The following is a 17,678-nucleotide window of genomic DNA, read 5'->3' as shown; positions in this document are numbered from 1 at the left end:
GCTGAAGACCCATCACGATTTGTAACATCCATGAAGCGGGCACTGATGCTGGCCGAGACGGCTCTGTGCAGAGCCCTGAGTTCAAGCCAGGCTAAAGAAGTCCCTGCCAGTACAGTGCCCAGTGGAAAAGCCACAGAGTGCACCAGGAGGAGACCCACGATGAGAAGATGATGTATGAAGCTGGGACTGGCCTTGTAAATCACATTTTCTCCTTTAGATTGAGAGGGCCAAATTCAGAGGCGATGAGTTGTATTGGGTTTGCGCAGCCAGGTTTTGATAGCAGGGGAGCTACAGGGGTGGCTTCTGTGAGAAGCTGCTAGAAGCTTCCCCCATGTCTGACAGAGCCAATGCCAGACGGCTCCAAGACGGACCCGCTGCTGGCCAAGGCTGAGCCCATCAGTGACGGTGTTAGAGCCTCTGTGATAACGTATTTAAGAAGGGGAAAAACTGCTGCGCAACAGCAGCTGGAGAGAGGAGTGAGAATACGTGAGAGAAACAGCCCTGCAGACACCAAGGTCAGTGAAGAAGGAGGGGGAGGAGGAGCTCCAGGCACCCGAGCAGAGATTCCCCTGCCATCCCTGGTGAAGACCATGGTGAGGCAGGCTGTCCCCCTGCAGCCCATGGAGCTTAACGGTGGAGCAGATATCCACCTTCAGCCCATGGAGGTTAACGCTGGAGCAGATATCCACCTGCAGCCCGTGGAGGACCCCATGCTGGAGCAGGTGGATGCCTGAAGAAGGCTGTGACCCCGTGGGAAGCCCACACTGGAGCAGGCTCCTGGCAGGACCTGTGGCCCCACAGAGAGAGGAGCCCATGCTGGAGCAGGTTTGTTGGCAGGGCTTGTGACCCCATGGGGGACCCACGCTGGAGCAGTCTGTTCCTGAAGGACTGCACCCCGTGGAAGGGACCCACACTGGAGCAGTTTGTGAAGAACTGCAGCCCATGGGAAGGACTCATGTTGGAGAAATTCATGGAGGACTGTGTCCCGTGGGAGGGATCCCACGCTGGAGCAGGGGAAGAGTGTGAGGAGTCCTCCCCCTGAGGAGGAAGGAGCGCCAGAGACAACGTGTGATGAACTGACCATGACCCCCATTCCCCGTCCCCCTGCGCCGCTCGGGGGCAGGAGGGAGAGAAAATCGGGAGTGAAGTTGAACCTGGGAAGAAAGGAGGGATGGGGGAAGGGGTTTTTAAGATTTAGTTTTTATTTCTCATTACTTTACTTTGATTTGATTGGTAATAAATTAAATTAATTTTTCCCCAAGTCGAGTCTGTTTTGCCCGTGACGGTAACTGGTGAGTGATCTCTCCCTGTCCTTATCGCGACCCACGAGCCTTTCGTTATATTTTCTCTCCCCGGTCCAGCTGAGGAGGACAGTGAGAGAGCGGCTTGGTGGGCACCTGGCGTCCAGCCAGGGTCAACCCACCACATGAGTAAAGGACGGGCAAAGCTGCAGATAGAGCAAGTGTAGGTAAAAATTCATATAACTGGAATGATTTTAACTTTAAGGAGCCCAGAAAAATATATAAATTATAGGAGCTTAGCCTCACCCCTGAATTTGGTGCAACACCTGGAGGCTAATTTGCCACCTGCTTGCTTTCAGCAGAGCCATAGAACAAAAAGGTTTGCCGTACCCTGCTGCAGCAAGCGGTCCGTGCTGGACAGCACGCCTGTCCTGCGAGGGCTGGAAGAAGAGCAGGACAGAACCTAGTCTGGCTTTTGCTAAAACCGGTCCTGGAACTGCACTAGAGATCTGTCATCTTCCTTTTCCTTTTTAATAGTTGTGAGCACTGGGAGCGCTAATTGCCAGAATAGCGGACACTTTTCTAACCAAGGCACCATCAAAGGCTGAGGAAGAGCACATTTGCCAATTAAAATATGCTGAACTGTGAAATGAAACTGTACTACCTGCCCTTTAACCTCCCCTGCACAGAAAGGAATATTCTGCAGCCTCACACGCGAGCTGGGTGCGACCTGCAGATCTACGTGCCTCAGTCCTCTCTTCATTTTTTGCCTGCACGCAGGTCTGAGTGCAAAATCCAGCCTCACCTCCTACCCCACAGGCACAGCAGCCGTGTGCCGGCATCGCTGTACATGAAACCCAAGGCCAAAGGCTTAAAGCAACCATTAGCACAGCGCGTCCGCTTGGAAATCACACTCCTCTGCTCTGTGTTCGTCCCTTGCCAGCAATGTCAGCGCTGATGGCCTTGCCGGGTACATGGCGGACCTCGCGAGGCACACAGCGTGTGAAGCACGCGGGGTACATCCACTGCTGGAGACGGAAGACAGTATTTTTAATTTCATCCTCTAGAGAAAAACGCAGCCCCTCGCTGATTCATGCCGCAGTTGATGGGGGCTGCAGAGAGACGTGGGCGTCACGGGGTGGGCAGCGGAACAGGCAGCAGCCACCCACCACGTGTGCCACAGCCCCGCTGGCGGCGCGGGGACCACCAGCGCGCGGGGGGGACCGTGAAGCCCCCCGCAGCGCTAAGCTGCTGCTTTCCGCTGTCACAAAACTGATCCCCTTTTTCCCACACAGCTCCGTGGCATTTGTTCACCGGCTGAATTAGCCCACTGGGAGTTGCACCGCGGCTCAGCCCGGCAGCTTGTGGCGGGAGATGCTGCTCTGCATTTGGGAGGCTACCAGCATAGCCCCCCAAGGGCCGCAGAAAAGCAGATACTGGGGAGGGGGCTTGGTCCCTTGGCACCAGTGTGTTACACCAATGCTACTCTTCTGCTTTAATTACGCAAAAGCGAAGTCTCAGGCAGATCTGAACGAGGGGTGGGGATTCCCAACAGAGCAGAGAGCCGGGAAAGCCCGGCTGGTGCCGCCTGGGAGCTGGCAGCCAACTCAGCGCAGCACCGAGGGGTGGAAGCCATGGGACGGTGAAACAGCGTCAGCAAGGGCAAAGGGGAGGAGAGGACAAGATGCAATGCAGAATGTACAAAACTGCCCAAACATCAGCTAAAGAAGGTAAACAGATCTTAGAAAAGAGTAAAATGTGTATCATGCCAGCTAGGAATGTGTGGGGAGAGCGACAGCGGGCTCTCTTTGTAAAAACACTTCTGAAAGCAGTTTTTAAGTAAGTCTGACTCAGGTATGCAGGTGATTTACGTGTTTCCAGTCAAAATAAAAGATCTCAACATTTTCTTGGCTGGCCTCAGCAAGGTTTAATTCCTTCCTTACAGCTTAAGACACTTTTCCTTTTTGAATGAACACAGCTGTGCCATGCACATTTTAGTTCAAACCAACTCATAAGAACACACTTCACGACCCCGGAATTCAGAAAGGCACTGGAGTGCCTGCCCACAGCAAGCGTGTTCGTCATGACCACTGCGTCTCCACCGGGACTAGCTTGCTGTAACGGACCTTTAATTACCTACTCCTTTGCTGGCTGATCCCACTACACCGGTCTGTAGCAAACAGTTCAGACCTGTAATTATAATTTAAATACTGTAAACTTCCAGCTGAGCAAGCCAACAACATTTATCATTTGGTATGTCATAGTCACCCTGAAGAAGGATGCTCACTTCAGAATCTTGCACCATTTTCACTATGCTTTTTTGTACTAACCAGATACATTTTTATTTGACCCTATAATAAATTTATAAATCAATTTCATTTATTCTCTCTCCTACTAGAAATGTTTGGATGCCTTCCCTATACCTTTGACCAGCTCAAGACTAGGAAAGCCCCCCAAAGACACACTCCTCTTTTAGTGAATTAACCCAGGTTTCCAGCAGCCAGCCATGGCCATATAAATTAAAGATACACATGGACTTTGTATGGGGCTTCACAGAAGCATTTTGCAGATTTACCTTGAAGGTAATGAAGCTGTGATGTGACACATTCAAAGAAAAAGCTGGGATGGGGACTTTCCTAGATGGATCTTACCTGACCCTGGACAGTTGTTCTTTGGCTCTTCAGCCACCTAAACTGTGGTTTATCCAGAAGAAAGAAGCTATCCTTAAATGGATACATTTTGTCAGACACTGTCCTGATTTCACATGCAACATTAAAACATAAAAAGATAGGGACCTGCCAGCAGCCGGAGGCGGTGGCGCAGGACTGTAACTCTCTTCTCCTCCTGCGAGGGTAATTTCCAAAAGTCCTTACTAATTCTGGGAACTCCTGCAAATCTCCTGCCTTCAGTACTTAGTTTTGTTTCCAGCACTCACCCCACCTGTGAGCTCTCATTTCAAGGCCATGTCATGACACAAGCATTTCATGCACCCTTTTCCTTTTTCTGCCCTTACTCCAATCCACAGCCTCCCGGCTTGAAACTTTTTGAACTTGGCATCTGCAAAGCCAACCCCTCACCATAATTTAGCCCATTTGGTCCTAAAACATCCATGTGTTTTAATTCTCCTCTTCCCTCACCCCACCATGCCCAGGGCTTTCGGCTCGGCACTGCTCAGCCGCTTTCCCTCCGGCTCCCCAGCAGCTGGTTTTCCACACCTGACTTTCCCCATTTCATCCCCTGGGTTTCTGTCACGTTGGATTGACAAGCAAAGCGACCACCAAAAGCATCTGTGCACACCCTGAAGATGGGATCGGGCAAGGGCTGTTTTGGGGACCACCCAGTGGCGCGGGTCAGGACACAGCAGGTCAGGGGGCCCTGCGCTGAGCATCCCTCCCGTGGGACCTGTGTGTGGGTTTTGGGAGACAGAGAAGAGGCAGACCAAACTCAGGCCAACAGGAAAAGCCACGAAAGACGTAAACGCACTCGGGGCATTAACGCTACGGCTGCACCGCTGAGCAGTGAGAGCAGGTCCAGCCTCCACCGCGCAGGGGCCGAGCCAAGCCAACCTGCCAGGTACAGCCGTCTCCTAGAAAAGCCACCAATTACTGATGTCTTCATCCCCTCCATGATGCCAATGTCCAGCTTCTTATGAACATCTTCCAGACCCTGCAGGAGGGATGGCATTTCAGCAGCCCCACTGGTGACGACCCTGAAAGCGGAGCAAGACATGGAGGCCACAGCTGCTGCCAAACACTCCAGCACTCCCGAACAGGAAGAAAATACCAGTTTAGCTGCCCCATGCCCTGCCCAGGCATGTTTCGGGACTACTAATTGCCCCAAATGACCTCTGGGCATATTAACACCTACTCTTTTCCAAACAGTGGTCACTGCCGGATCCAGTGCCTCCTTCCACTGCGAGCTGGGTTATTCACATTTCAATTGCTCAGAGATTCATCTATGGACAGTAATTTGTCGTCTGCCTCCGCAGCTGAAACCGCATCTTCTCAATCCCGCTGGCAGGTGCCGGCAACCTGTTGGCAGCGTGCTGGCAGCCAGCCCGTGGGCAAGCGACGTAGGTCTGCAGCAGAATGCTGCCTTCTTGGGGATTCAGGAAGGAGAAACTTGGATCAGCCACCTCATTTCATTGCCTGAGTATGTTGCTACTATAGAAATACTCCTACTAGACACATTCGTACTCAGCTGCTGTGCGCATTGTCTAACAGAGATGGGACGTGTCCTACTCCCAGTCTGTTCTGGGATGGTCTAATGTGAATCCTGCAGCGTACTGCAGCCAGCCCAGCTGCTCACCCAGGGCGCATCTGCAAAGCGTGTCTGCGACTCCTTATCCTTTGCATTCTTTTCTATATTTAGGAGATTCACATGTACACAACAGCCAGGCGAAGCGTGGGAAGGGCAAGCAAATATCAAGACAAGTTTTGAGTTCAGGAATCCCTTGGGACTGTCAACAAGTCACAGGGAGGTGCTACGGGAGCAGCTAAAATAATGAGGGTGTGATGGCAGCTGTATCTACAACGGTTCTGTCCCAAGGAGCAAGTGGTTATATACTTTGACTTCTAAAGACATACTCGAGCTCATCACCTCGGGTAACGTTTTCAAATTCCCACCTGCAGAAGTGACTCGGGCATTAGCAGCTCTTTAGGCTCCCAAGTTACTCAAGCAACGCTGAGCGTAAGGTAAGAAGGGACTCTCGAGGTGCACGCTCAAATAAATGACTCTCCACGAACAAGAAACCTCAAGTGAGTTAAAATCCCGCGGCTCAGTTATCCCCATTCTCCAGCAGCTGCTTGAGTGAGCTCCCGGGGCCGGGAATGAGCGCTAGAGAAACGCTGCGGCAGCCTCGCTGCCGGCCGGGGTTAAACCACCACAGCGATGCAGCAGGCGGGATGCAGCAGCTCCAAAGAGGCCGCAGGGCGCTGCTCGGGGCAGCCGCACCGACGTCCGCACAGCCTGCGGGGCGAGTCTGGCTTGCAGCACACCTTCACCTGGTCCATCGCGCCTCTCCGCTGGGGCTCGGAAATGTCTGCTTATATAAACAGGCCACCCGCAGGTGTAGCCCACTGTCTATAGCCCTGCACAGGTAGATACGGCGCAGCTCAGTCACCGTAATGCCACTAAGTTTCCCTTTCTGTAGCTTCAGGTGGGCTTTGGCTGTAGTAGAAAATTTGGAAACAATGGTAAGTGCCAACAAAGAGTTAGGATATGTTTCAGGGGGAAAAAAAGGAAAAAAAAAGAAGAATCAACTGATCTATCACTTTTACAAAAATAGTTATTAAAAATTTAATTTTAAGAAAACCTCATATTTTACAGAAGTACAAATACTGATATTACAGTATCTTTTGCATTATCCAGATGGAAATAATTCCAGCGAATTTCACCCATCCTCACAGTTTTTGGCTGCAAATGCTTCTATACACGCACAAAGATAATGCAACCATACATCCACTGAAGTGAAATTTTAATGCACATAGTCCCACACGCTTTCATAAAAATAGGACTGTATCTTGCTTCATTGAGCACTGAACTTAATACACATCAAATAGTTGTCATGTAACAGCATCCACAGTATTCTCACAATCAAATATCAATACTAGATCCTCATTATTAAAATCCAAACATTTTCAAGTGCAAAGCTGGGGCTCTCTGAAGCCCCATTTCAATACCTAAGACACCAACCTCCTGGTTTTCTGGAGTACTTCCGAATGTCCCTAGCATTTCTGGAAGTCCGAATACCTGTTAAAATGTATTTGATATTCTGTACATTGCTTGTTTGATATTTTTAATAGCATTTACAGCATTAGGGCAGTACTAACGAAGAGAGAGATTACAGACAGATGCACGTCAGCCCTATCGGACACTTGCTTACCTTTGTGTTAGTATTTGCATAAATAGCAATGCATAGGAGGGTGCAGGATTTATGGTGTAAGTAGAGAAAAGCAAATAAAAGGTGGGAGAATGAGTTGTCTGCAGAGACAGAGTTTGTCTCTCACAGCTTAGGCTCGCCAATGGGGTGGTGGGGCTGGAGAGCAGCACCCTGAATCCTGATGGGATTCCTCTGTAGGGTAAGTCAGTGTAAATGGGGTTAATTTAACCAGGGGATTTCCTGCCCTTGGGGTAAAACTCAGATTCTCTGAATGGATTCTGAAAGAAAACAAAGAAAACACATTCAAATCTAACCTAAAAGATCAATAAAATACAACTGTCAGGTCAGAGGAGAGTGGTGAGAAGCAGCAGCAGTGTAAAAGGGAGGGCCCAAAGCTGGCTCAGATGATTTGGCCTAATGAGAACTTTTCTCCAATATGCAGAAAACCAAAATTTTTCACTGACCCTATCATTTGCCCCAACATTTAGAGGGAGATAGACTAAAACTCTGGGATGTCAGCCAAACCACCAGCTCTAACTTCATATGTGTCCCATTTCCACGTACATACTGCGACCGTTGTTTCAGGTCTTGATAAATAAATAAGCTATCTGGGCGGCTCTCACTTTTAACAAAGCCACTCAAGAAATCACAAAAGCACCACGCTAACTTTGGTCCTTAAACACTTTTTCAGAGGACCAAAGCTAATAAAACATACACGTATGTGTCCCTTGGTTGACTGAGAGCACTGATGGATCTTCTACCCAGAGCTGGAGCACCAAAGGGGCCTCTGGCCGAGGATAACGTGAGCTCAGACACTCAGCTTCCCCAGTCCCGACATCGATACAAGGCGCACAGCCTCACTTCTCCAGCCTAAAAACTGAGGTGAATAATGAAAAAGTAAGAGGAAAGCTCCAGGGTCCAGTTTATTTAAACAAGTCCTGCACTTCTAAACAGGTTACACCAAAGTGACCTGTTACGTAGGTGACCAGGATTTGAAGTGTTTTCAGTTGGCACAAAGGGTCCCAACACACAGAGAATGAATTATAAGAAGAGTTTAGCTTTTACTGACCATTTTAGTTTGTGAAATGTCTTTTTTACCAAATGAAACAGATAAAGCTGGAGATGCAAGACAGAATGAGAAACAAACATAGAATACAATCACAGAATCATAGAATTGTTTCGGTTGGAAAACACTCTTAAGACCAACACTCAAGTCCAACCGTTAACCTAACTCTGCCAAGTCTACCGCTAAACCATGTCCCTAAGCACCACATCCACACGTCTCTTAAATACCTCCAGGGATGGTGACTCAACCACTTCCCTGGGCAGCCTGTTCCAATGCCTGACAACCCTTTCGGTGAAGAGATTTTTCCTAATATCCAATCTAAACCTCCCTTGGTGCATCTTGAGGCCATTTCCTCTCGTCCTATCGCTGTTACTTGGCAGAAGAGACCGACCCCGACCTCGCTACAACCTCCTTCCAGGTAGTTGTACAGAGCGATGAGGTCTCCCCTTGAGGCTCCTCTTCTCCAGACTAAACCACCCCAATTCCCTCAGCCACTCCTCATAAGACTTGTGCTCCAGGCCCTTGACCAGCTTCGTTGCCCTCCTCTGGACACGCTCCAGCACCTCCATGTCCTTCTTGTAGTGAGGGGCCCAAAACTGAACACAGTATTCGAGGTGCGAACACAGTACAGGGGCACGATCACCTCCCTGCTCCTGCTGGCCACACTATTTCTGATGCAGGCCAGGATGCCGTTGGCCTTCTTGGCCACCTGGGCACACTGCCGGCTCATGTTCAGCCGGCTGTCAACCAGCACCCCCAGGTCCTTTTCCTCCGGGCAGCTTTCCAGCCACTCTTCCCCAAGCCTGTAGCGTTGCCTGGGGTTGTTGTGACCCAAGTGCAGGACCCGGCACTTGGCCTTGTTGAACCTCATACAGTTGGCCTCAGCCCATCGATCCAGCCTGTCCAGGTCCCTCTGCAGAGCCTTCCTACCCTCCAGCAGATCAACACTCCCGCCCAACTTGGTGTCATCTGCAAACTTACTGAGGGAGCACTCGATCCCCTCGTCCAGATCATTGATAAAGATATTGAACAGAACTGGCCCCAACTGAGCCCTGGGGAACACCCAGGAGTACAGGCAGCGAGGCACAGACCAGCTAAACAGATACTTCTGACAGACCAGAAGTGGAACTGCTCACAAAGTAAGAAATTGAATGTCAAATTAGCTATTTCCCTGTACTCAGCCAGCCTACATCAGTTTTTCATGCACATTTGAGACCGTCAGAAACCAAAGAAAGAAAAAAATAAAAGCAGATTTTCTCGGAAAACAGAGATTACAAACTGAACAAACCGCTAAAACCACCTTGTCTTGGGAATTTGGCTTAAACACCAGATTGAATCAAAGATAACTAATTTGATTAAGCAGAACAAGTCTAAATCCCTATTTCAGGAAAACACCACCAGCAATTCAGCACTGTTTTGCAAAAGGCCTTCGATGTTAAACAGTTTCAGCACGAGCCATACCTACAGACCCATGGCACTTCTAGAGCATGAGGGACGCGTTTGTTGGGCAGGCATCAGGGCAAGACAACAAATGAAACTTACAGGAAAATAAGAAGAAAATTTGCCAGGATGGTGAGGAATCAGGTCTGATCAGAACTTACCTGGTCTCTGACAGCTGAGTTGGGTTACAGACCCTAATAGCATTGCCTCTTTCTTGCAGCATGCGATTCCATCTCCAGTTCTTAAGGAATTCCTTTTTCAACTCCATCGCGACAGTGCATGCTAGTTGCACAAATGTTAAGAGACAGTGAACTGTAATTTCAACTCTCATTTGTAATGAATGGGATTTACTATGGCTAGCATGAATCATTTTGGTAACACATATAATTAGTTTTATAGAAGTTCTAGTATGTTATAAAAGTTGCTGTATCACTTGTATTCCCCCAGGGCTCTCTTATAAAATGATTTTGTTACAACTGTATTCTTCTGGGAACTAAAGTGTAGACAACTGAGCACATCTGTGTGTCAAGAGAAGCATTGTAAGCCAAGACATTCAAGGCAATTTTGCCGCCTTTTTCATTTCTAAAATCCATGTGAAGAAACGCGATCACTTCTGGACTCCAGCATTATCAGCTGTTCAAAGCTGAAGATACTAATTTCCTCCTAGGCCAACCACAAGCTCACGGCTGCCGAGAGCAGATGCTGCGGCTCAGCTACCAGGAGCTGGGATGCCTGTCAAATGACCTTGGGGAAAATGCTCAACAGGTATAAGTAACATAGGTCTTTAATAACTTCATTTGAGCTATGGAAATTTATCCTGGGTGAGAATTTGTCTCCATACAGAGGGCTGCAAAGTGAGTTAACTTGATTCCACCTTCATGAGGAAGAAAAGCGGGGTTGGTAGGAGTGTGCACTACGTGACACCAGCAACCCCAACTTTATAAGCGTTTTTTCTTTCATGTGTATTTTGAACACTGAAAGTAGGCTATGACTGAGCCCTTGTGACTACTTCTGAAGGGTACCATTAATGAACAGACTATATTTTTAACAACTGCCCTGCTAACCTGTTGTGAGTATGCTAGAGGAGCTCAATGAGATTGCCCAACCCAACCCAAACATCAGCGAAACATAGGCTTCTGACCATGCTTAATGGACAAGCCAATATTCAAACACCTGCCTGATGAATTACTATTATTCATGAGGTCCAGCTGTCCGTAGCGTATTGGGAGCTGCTGTCCCATGGCGTGCAACCTAAAGGGGCTCGTCCATCCCGACTTGCCCTGGCTTGGCAATGCTTCGCCTTCTCAGGGGGTCACGTTCATAGCATTTCCCCAAGGCCCAGCTCTCCCAACACTCATCTCCTGCGGCGCAGGGAAAGCGGGCAAGAAATGCTGTTCAAGCATGAGATGCACTTCAGGCTATATGGGCACGTGCCAGTAGCAGCTGTGGGCAGGGTGGGAAGAACCTACCATGCTGCCGTTTTGATTTTCCTCTGATCACAACCAACAGGTCAGAGTCCGAGTCCAAATCACCCCTCGCCTCCTCCTACCCCCTTGGGTCATGCCCCACTGCAGCTGTAAGAGCAGAGGGAGAAGGGAGCCATTTGGAGATGTCTAAGGAGTAGTGAGGGGGCTGTAAGGAGTCGGAGGGACAATTGCCAACAGCCACTTCATAAAACCCAAGATGTCCTGAAGATTAATTAAAAGCATCTTCTGCAACTATTTTAATATTGTACTACATGATACCATCATTAATGTATAAACTCAGTCATATATGACAGGCAGGAAAAGCAAGCAATGGTGGCATTTGACGACTGAAAAACGGTAACGTCAAAAAAAAAAGAAAAAAGAGTAAGTTTGGTGCTTTGAGGTGTTCTGAATTTAAAACAGGATTCCTGACACTTATATTCTAGTCATCTGTGCTCTCTCTCTAGTTACTGGAGCATGTGCAAGAGCTGGTTCATCCCATCCTAAGACAGGTAGGATATGTCCCATTTTGAAGGCGCCTGTTTCTTCTCATCAATCACGAAGGCAGCCGGAGTGGCAAACTTCAGCCATTCACAAGTTGCCTTGGAGGCTACAGGCTCATAGGCAACTGCTTGGCAAGAGGCATCCCACTCCCTTTCCTCTGTATTTTTCAAACTACACGCCAGCAGAGCACCAACTAGTCATCCTGTCAGATCTTTATCGGCACTTTGCTTCTGGTTTAAGTATTTTGTCTTTAACAGATTTTTTGGATACTTCCTCCGAACAACAAGCCATAACGATTTCCTACAACTGCACAGCTCCGGCGTGCCGCGGCGCTCCGTTTAAAGAGCCAGCTGTTGAAGAGCAGCCGCAGCGGACTTAAAAGGTAAACAAATCTCAGCCTGGGGAAGATCAGAAGGGCCGACAGGCAGTCCTGCTGGTGCTGATTTATACTTCCTTATCTTTTATCTCCTTCTCTCTCCTCCCCGAGCACACTAGCTGTTCTCCCACGGTCCTTCTCCCAGGGAAATTCATGTGCTTGCTTTCTGCAATCATGCATTTTCAGTTCTCAAGTTCTTTAAGTCTTCTAATTTTAATGTAATATTCCCCTTTTGGTACACTGCAAATCTGCCAGGATAAAGCACTCACTTGAATTCATTCCCAACACCATGTAAATAAAACCCTGGCTCTGGGAACAGAAAATCTCCAATGGTTCGCCCAGAAGCAATCTGAAATAGCAGATGCACAGTGCCTCCCACTTACCAGCAAGCAGAGGAGGTGCTTTGGCTCACACCGCTTTTCCAGCTCTCCACTCATGAATTCCTCCTAGCCGTGAAGCCAGCAGCAGGACAGTTACCCAGCGAGCGTGGACTTGCTACCCTCGTGGCAAAACCTCCTTCCAAAGACACTTTCTTCATTCATAGCTCATAAGACCAGAACAGATGGCTGTCCCCTAGCGTAACTAAGGCTACAGGGCTTCTCTGAATTAATCTGAACTAGGGCATATTTTTGAGAAAATAGTCCACTTTTGACGAAGGTTTCTAGTGCTGATCAGTCAACCCCAGCACCGTCCTTCACCTGTGTTCCAGTGCTCAGTTGTCCCTGCTGTCAAAAAAATAAACTAAAAATTAGGGGCAAGTTTGTCTAATTTAAACTTTCAGCTACCGGCTCTTGTTAAACACTTGTTTTCAGACCAGTGTTCAACCTTCCAAATTTCTGCTTCCGTTTCACAATTAAGATAATCTTCTGATAAACTGAAATGCATGTTTTCTGAGCCATCAATATTGCTGTGTTACAATGATCTAGTCTCTTCATTTCCATCTTAGTATCATCTATGACACTAAGCTCCATTACTTTGATATATATTAAATTTTAATTTTTGCACGCTGATTTAAGTCTGACCCACTGTACAAGCTGCTATTTAACACCTGTAGAAAGGAAAGTATTTTATCAACATATGATATGAATTCTTCCATCTGGCTTTCCACTGAAGACAAAGCAGAAATATTTTTTAACACCTCTGCCTTTTCTGTTACTGACAGTGCTGTAATTTCCATTTCAGACTTACTGCTTTGGAAAGAAAACCCTCTTTTACTCTCCCCAAGTTTTTAACTCAGAGGTCATTTTGCTTCTTCTCTTCCCTGCCTTCTTCACTTAACTACCGCCCTCTGGTCCTCTTATCTCTGTTGGTAAGGCCTTTAGAGAACTCCATGCAGCACCAGCTGCGTTTATGTCATCAGGAAGCAATTATTAAGCAATATTTCAGTCTGTCTTAAGTGAATCAGAAAAATAATCACATCAAACATGAAAAAAAAAGCAGAGCAGACACCTCAAACTATCAAACATAACCCACGTGTGTTTTTCTGATATATCTTAATTATGTGTTATTATTTCAGGATTGCGTAAGGATGTAATGAAGATGTTCACTACTTATTTTCTATAGCAGCTAAAACCCAAAACAGTACAATTTCAGATTAAAAGCATGACGCTGAGTTACAATATTATAAAACCAACTTTTGGATAGCTGGTTGAGCAGGCCCAGTGGGAAAATATGGAATGCTGGAAAAGGATTACAGTGGTTTTTACATTTAAGAAGAGTTACACTGCTGGTCACAAGAGAGGTCTCACATTACTGAAAGTACACATATTTGCTGGAAAATAAAAGTCTCTCAAAAAGAAAAAAAGAAAGGGAAAAGCATCAGACATTTGAACAGCTGGAAGCATTTTTAGAAACTACCAAAAAGAGAAAAAAATCATTTAGAATAATATTTCCCTTTCTGTAGTAAGCATCGTAGTGGTGATATAATACATTCTCAAGAGGCTTAATCATGTCTACTGTTCAATCCTCAAAGGTTATTTCATAAAACAAAAATTAGTGGAGTCAAGAGAGCTTCTTCACAAAAAACCTGAAGCTGTCGTTCTATTTATTTTTCTACCAGCTCCCATCTTTTTCAAATATCCCAAGAGCTATGACTCTGTGACAATAAGCTAAAGTCCACTATGCTCTGGCAAAAGACAAGATTTTCTTCCTTTCTTTGTCTATATCTGATTTTAGTATTAGGAAGGTGTTGTTTGACACCACTCTGATAAAAACTGGAAAAGATTGTTGTTTACAGAAGGATCAAATGAGACAGCGAATTAAGGAAGTAATAGCAGCCATGGGCATAAACCAGTGACTACTACACATATTTTATTAAAGTATCTACACTCTAGAATCAACATCACTTGAATTTCTTTCAAATTAAAATCAAGAGGCAATCTCTTGATTTTAAATGCTCTGCTTATTCCGCCAATTATGATGCTTTATTTTCTTTACTGTAGTGCTCCCAGGGCCGTGTCAGCACTAGGATTTCCTGTTGCTAAGTTCTTTTTGTCACAATGAATCTTTTAACATGTGCCAACTCCAGATAAACATTATTGGTAGCTTGCTCCAGTACAAAAAAAAGGCAACAAACAACACAAGGCTCTCTTAGCAACACCCTTGAATTCCCTTTAAAACATACTTCCATTAAATACTCCAGGAGGGGTTGTTAAATTTATGTTCATGAGCTATTGCATCCTTTTGAGAACTTCCCATCTTCACAATTTGTTTTTACTCACACGTAAACTTAAATTAGTTTCATTTTTGTGGTTTTTTTAATCACTTAACTTACAGCAAAATACCCACCTAGTTTGTTAAGCAAAATCATTCATTCTTTCCTCGTAGGGACCAACTGCAGATACAGAATGTAGCCATTCAGACGTACAACATGGAAGCCTGGTTGTCGTACATGTCTGAAAATATGCCTGCTATTGTTTAATCAAAACACTTCATATCTAAAAATGTCTAAACCCAGTTCTAGTAGAATGGCAGTGCTATTCATACAAGACAAATTCCTACCATACAAAAACAGAAAAAGTGAAAAAATAGGGTAAAATACCAAATGATACCCAATAGCACAAATTCTGCTAAAAAAACAAGGCCCAATCATCCAATCAGCTCTTACTCTTATTTATCCCTTCCCAGACATTCACTTTTTCTGGTTGAGTTTTTTTATCTTTATTCTTCATGTGCTTCTCTCCCAGCTATTTGCCCTCATCTCTCAGCCTTGGTTCTCTTCTTCTCTTGCTTCTTTCACTGCACTTGCGCTGAGCAGGACATTTATGATACCTTTTGCAGCAACCTACAGAGGACCTCTAAAAGACAAGGCAATCACTCCAGAGAAAAATTCATCACTTTCTTTTTTTTTTTAAATAGTCACTCAAATACCATTTCATAATTTACTTCAAGAGAAAAATAAAACCCACTGATAACGTTTCCTTTGTTTATCACCTACTGTATAATATGCAAGCAACCTTGAACTGCTGCAGCTTATCCTGGAAAAACATCTTCGTTTTGAATGATTTTTGTCCCCCCAAACCCGCCCTCCTATACTTTAAACAGCTCTCCAACACTCATCCACTCATCATTAAAAGGAAACCATGTGAACAAACATGCAGGGAACAGATTCAGGCTGTCCCTAAGCAGCAAGGTTTGTCAACATATTTCCACAATAATTGTTCTCTGTGATGGAATCATCAAAATGCCGGCAAATCCATATTCACCGAAACATGATATACTTCATCCAGTAAAGCCCTTAAAGTAACGTGGGCAAAACTAAACCACCGCTACACAATAAACCAAACACATCCAGATAACAGATAAAAGCACAAAAGGGCCCCGTTAATGGGAGAATACTCCTCAGAAAACAACTGCTCTATTCCTGACCCATGAGTACTGAAGCTCAGTGAAAGACCTCCAAAATATAAGCCTAGGAACTAAAATTCTAACACTGTTGGATAAAAACTACTAATTCAATAGCAATACCAGTTTTATGGCACCTTGTAAATTCCATTCCTCCTCCCAACCATTTTATGCACCTGATACAATGAACAGTCCATCTTTTGTATTTAGCTTTAAAGTTTGCTACTTCTGTTCCAAATCTGAAGGAGACCTGCTCAATGGCTTTGTATAACAAAAGATACTACTATCACTTACAAATGTGGCCAAGCATATACCCACTGGATCATCACAGCTACAAGAGCATGACTACTTTCCATGTTATCCTCCACTAGGAAACATTTGTGGGCTACCTATTTTACTCCTTTGTCTCTTTTTGTGTTGCAGGATATCTCTTTCCTCCACACCTTAACATCTTCCATCACCTACTTGTATGACTACAGTTTTTCTTTTCCCATCTGTCTTTTTGTTCCCTATCTCAAATACAGTTCCTAGTTTTCCAATTCATCTTTCCTTCCAATTTCCCCTCTCAGTGGCAAACACAATTTGCTTTTCCCCAATGTAAGGAATAGGGTTAAACAAGTTTAAAGAATATCCATAAGCATGTGAGAAAGACCCATGCAAACAGTTCTGGCTCATGACACTTGATAGGTATGTCCTAATACTGAATCCAATGTACATACCAAAACACCATTCATACCACTCCACCCACCCTGAGGATGAGTTCAATTCCCATTTAACCAGCTGTTCCTACAAGATCAAATTTTCTAACAGTACATGCTAGAGGATTTGTTCTCTCAAATTCCATGCTTAAGCTCCTATGCAACAGAAAGCCATCATCTTCACAAATGAAACCAACGAAATTATTTATTACTGTTCCACCAACATGAATATTCAAACTTGTTACAAGTGTCCACCAAGAAGCAAAACCAGTCACAACAATATTTTATACACAATTATTAAGATGGATGCAATCTTCCATAAAAGAATTCAGTTCTGTTGAACATTTTTATGAGTCCGTGATAAATGTTTCAAAGTCCTGGTCTAAGTCTGAAACAAGGGCATCCACAAAATCTTCAATTGAAGGTGATTTCTGAAGCATACCTATAAAACCAAGACAACAGACTCTAAGCAAGAATACTATGACTTTGAAAGCTTTGTCAATAATAATGCTTATGGCTAACTAACTTTTAATGTCACAGTACGACAGAAACAGCTATTGTGTTTCTTTGTCAAGAAATAAATGCAGTTATAGTGTATAGGGATTAATTTCTTCAAGCTACCTGTTACACGTTATCACAGAATTTACAAGTTTCAAGACTGTGAACTGATTTTTATCGTTACAATCTTGCTTAAGCAGGGAATTATATTCATTTTAAAGCAATGTAACCATAGACTCAGTCATTTCCAAATGACTGGATTAAATCAGTGATTGAGTGGGTATCTAAATCCTTATCTGCCGAGTCTCGGGTATGACAGAGCGAGAAAAAGCAACATATTTTCTCAGCGTTACACACCTTAAAAGCATTTAATTTAGTAGTTAAAGTACAAATACCTCTAAAATATATCACAAGTCATGAAACATATTCAAACAAATGCATTTTCAGTGCACTGCAGTTTTAGTTTTGCTTTTTTACAGTATCAGGACTTACCTTTTATTAAGAATTTTAATTAGTGCATATGTTAGCTGTAGCATATGGCTACAGAATAACAGACAGGGAAATTGGCATAATGAAGAATCATGCTCAAGTCAGGTAATTCTATAAGCAGACCAACTAAAAATCTCACACCTTCCTCCCCAGAATCCCAGTTTTTAGAAAGCATG

The 17,678-nt window shown here is 45.2% G+C and overlaps 1 protein-coding gene across 5 annotated transcripts in view; it reads right to left on the bottom strand.

Moving 5' to 3' along the window:
* The window catches only part of MIPEP (mitochondrial intermediate peptidase), a 99,179-nt gene that overhangs the window by 4,948 nt on the left and 76,553 nt on the right, over positions 1-17,678 (bottom strand). For 3 of the 5 annotated variants that reach the window (XM_075139915.1, XM_075139918.1, XM_075139923.1), the window contains exon 19: positions 16,703-16,957. The exons of 1 other annotated variant lie outside the window; for it this stretch is intronic. In XM_075139915.1, the coding sequence (XP_074996016.1) occupies positions 16,863-16,957 (95 nt within the window). In that variant the 3' untranslated portion in view covers positions 16,703-16,862. Of the gene's footprint in view, positions 1-16,702; positions 16,958-17,678 lie in introns of those variants that run through there. One more of the 5 variants, XM_075139920.1, reaches the window with a different exon arrangement.

The sequence above is a fragment of the Calonectris borealis genome, chromosome 1 (genome assembly GCF_964195595.1).
Source record: "Calonectris borealis chromosome 1, bCalBor7.hap1.2, whole genome shotgun sequence".
In the NCBI taxonomy this organism is placed as follows: Eukaryota; Metazoa; Chordata; class Aves; order Procellariiformes; family Procellariidae; genus Calonectris; species Calonectris borealis.
This window is presented reverse-complemented; position numbering and strand designations above follow the sequence as displayed.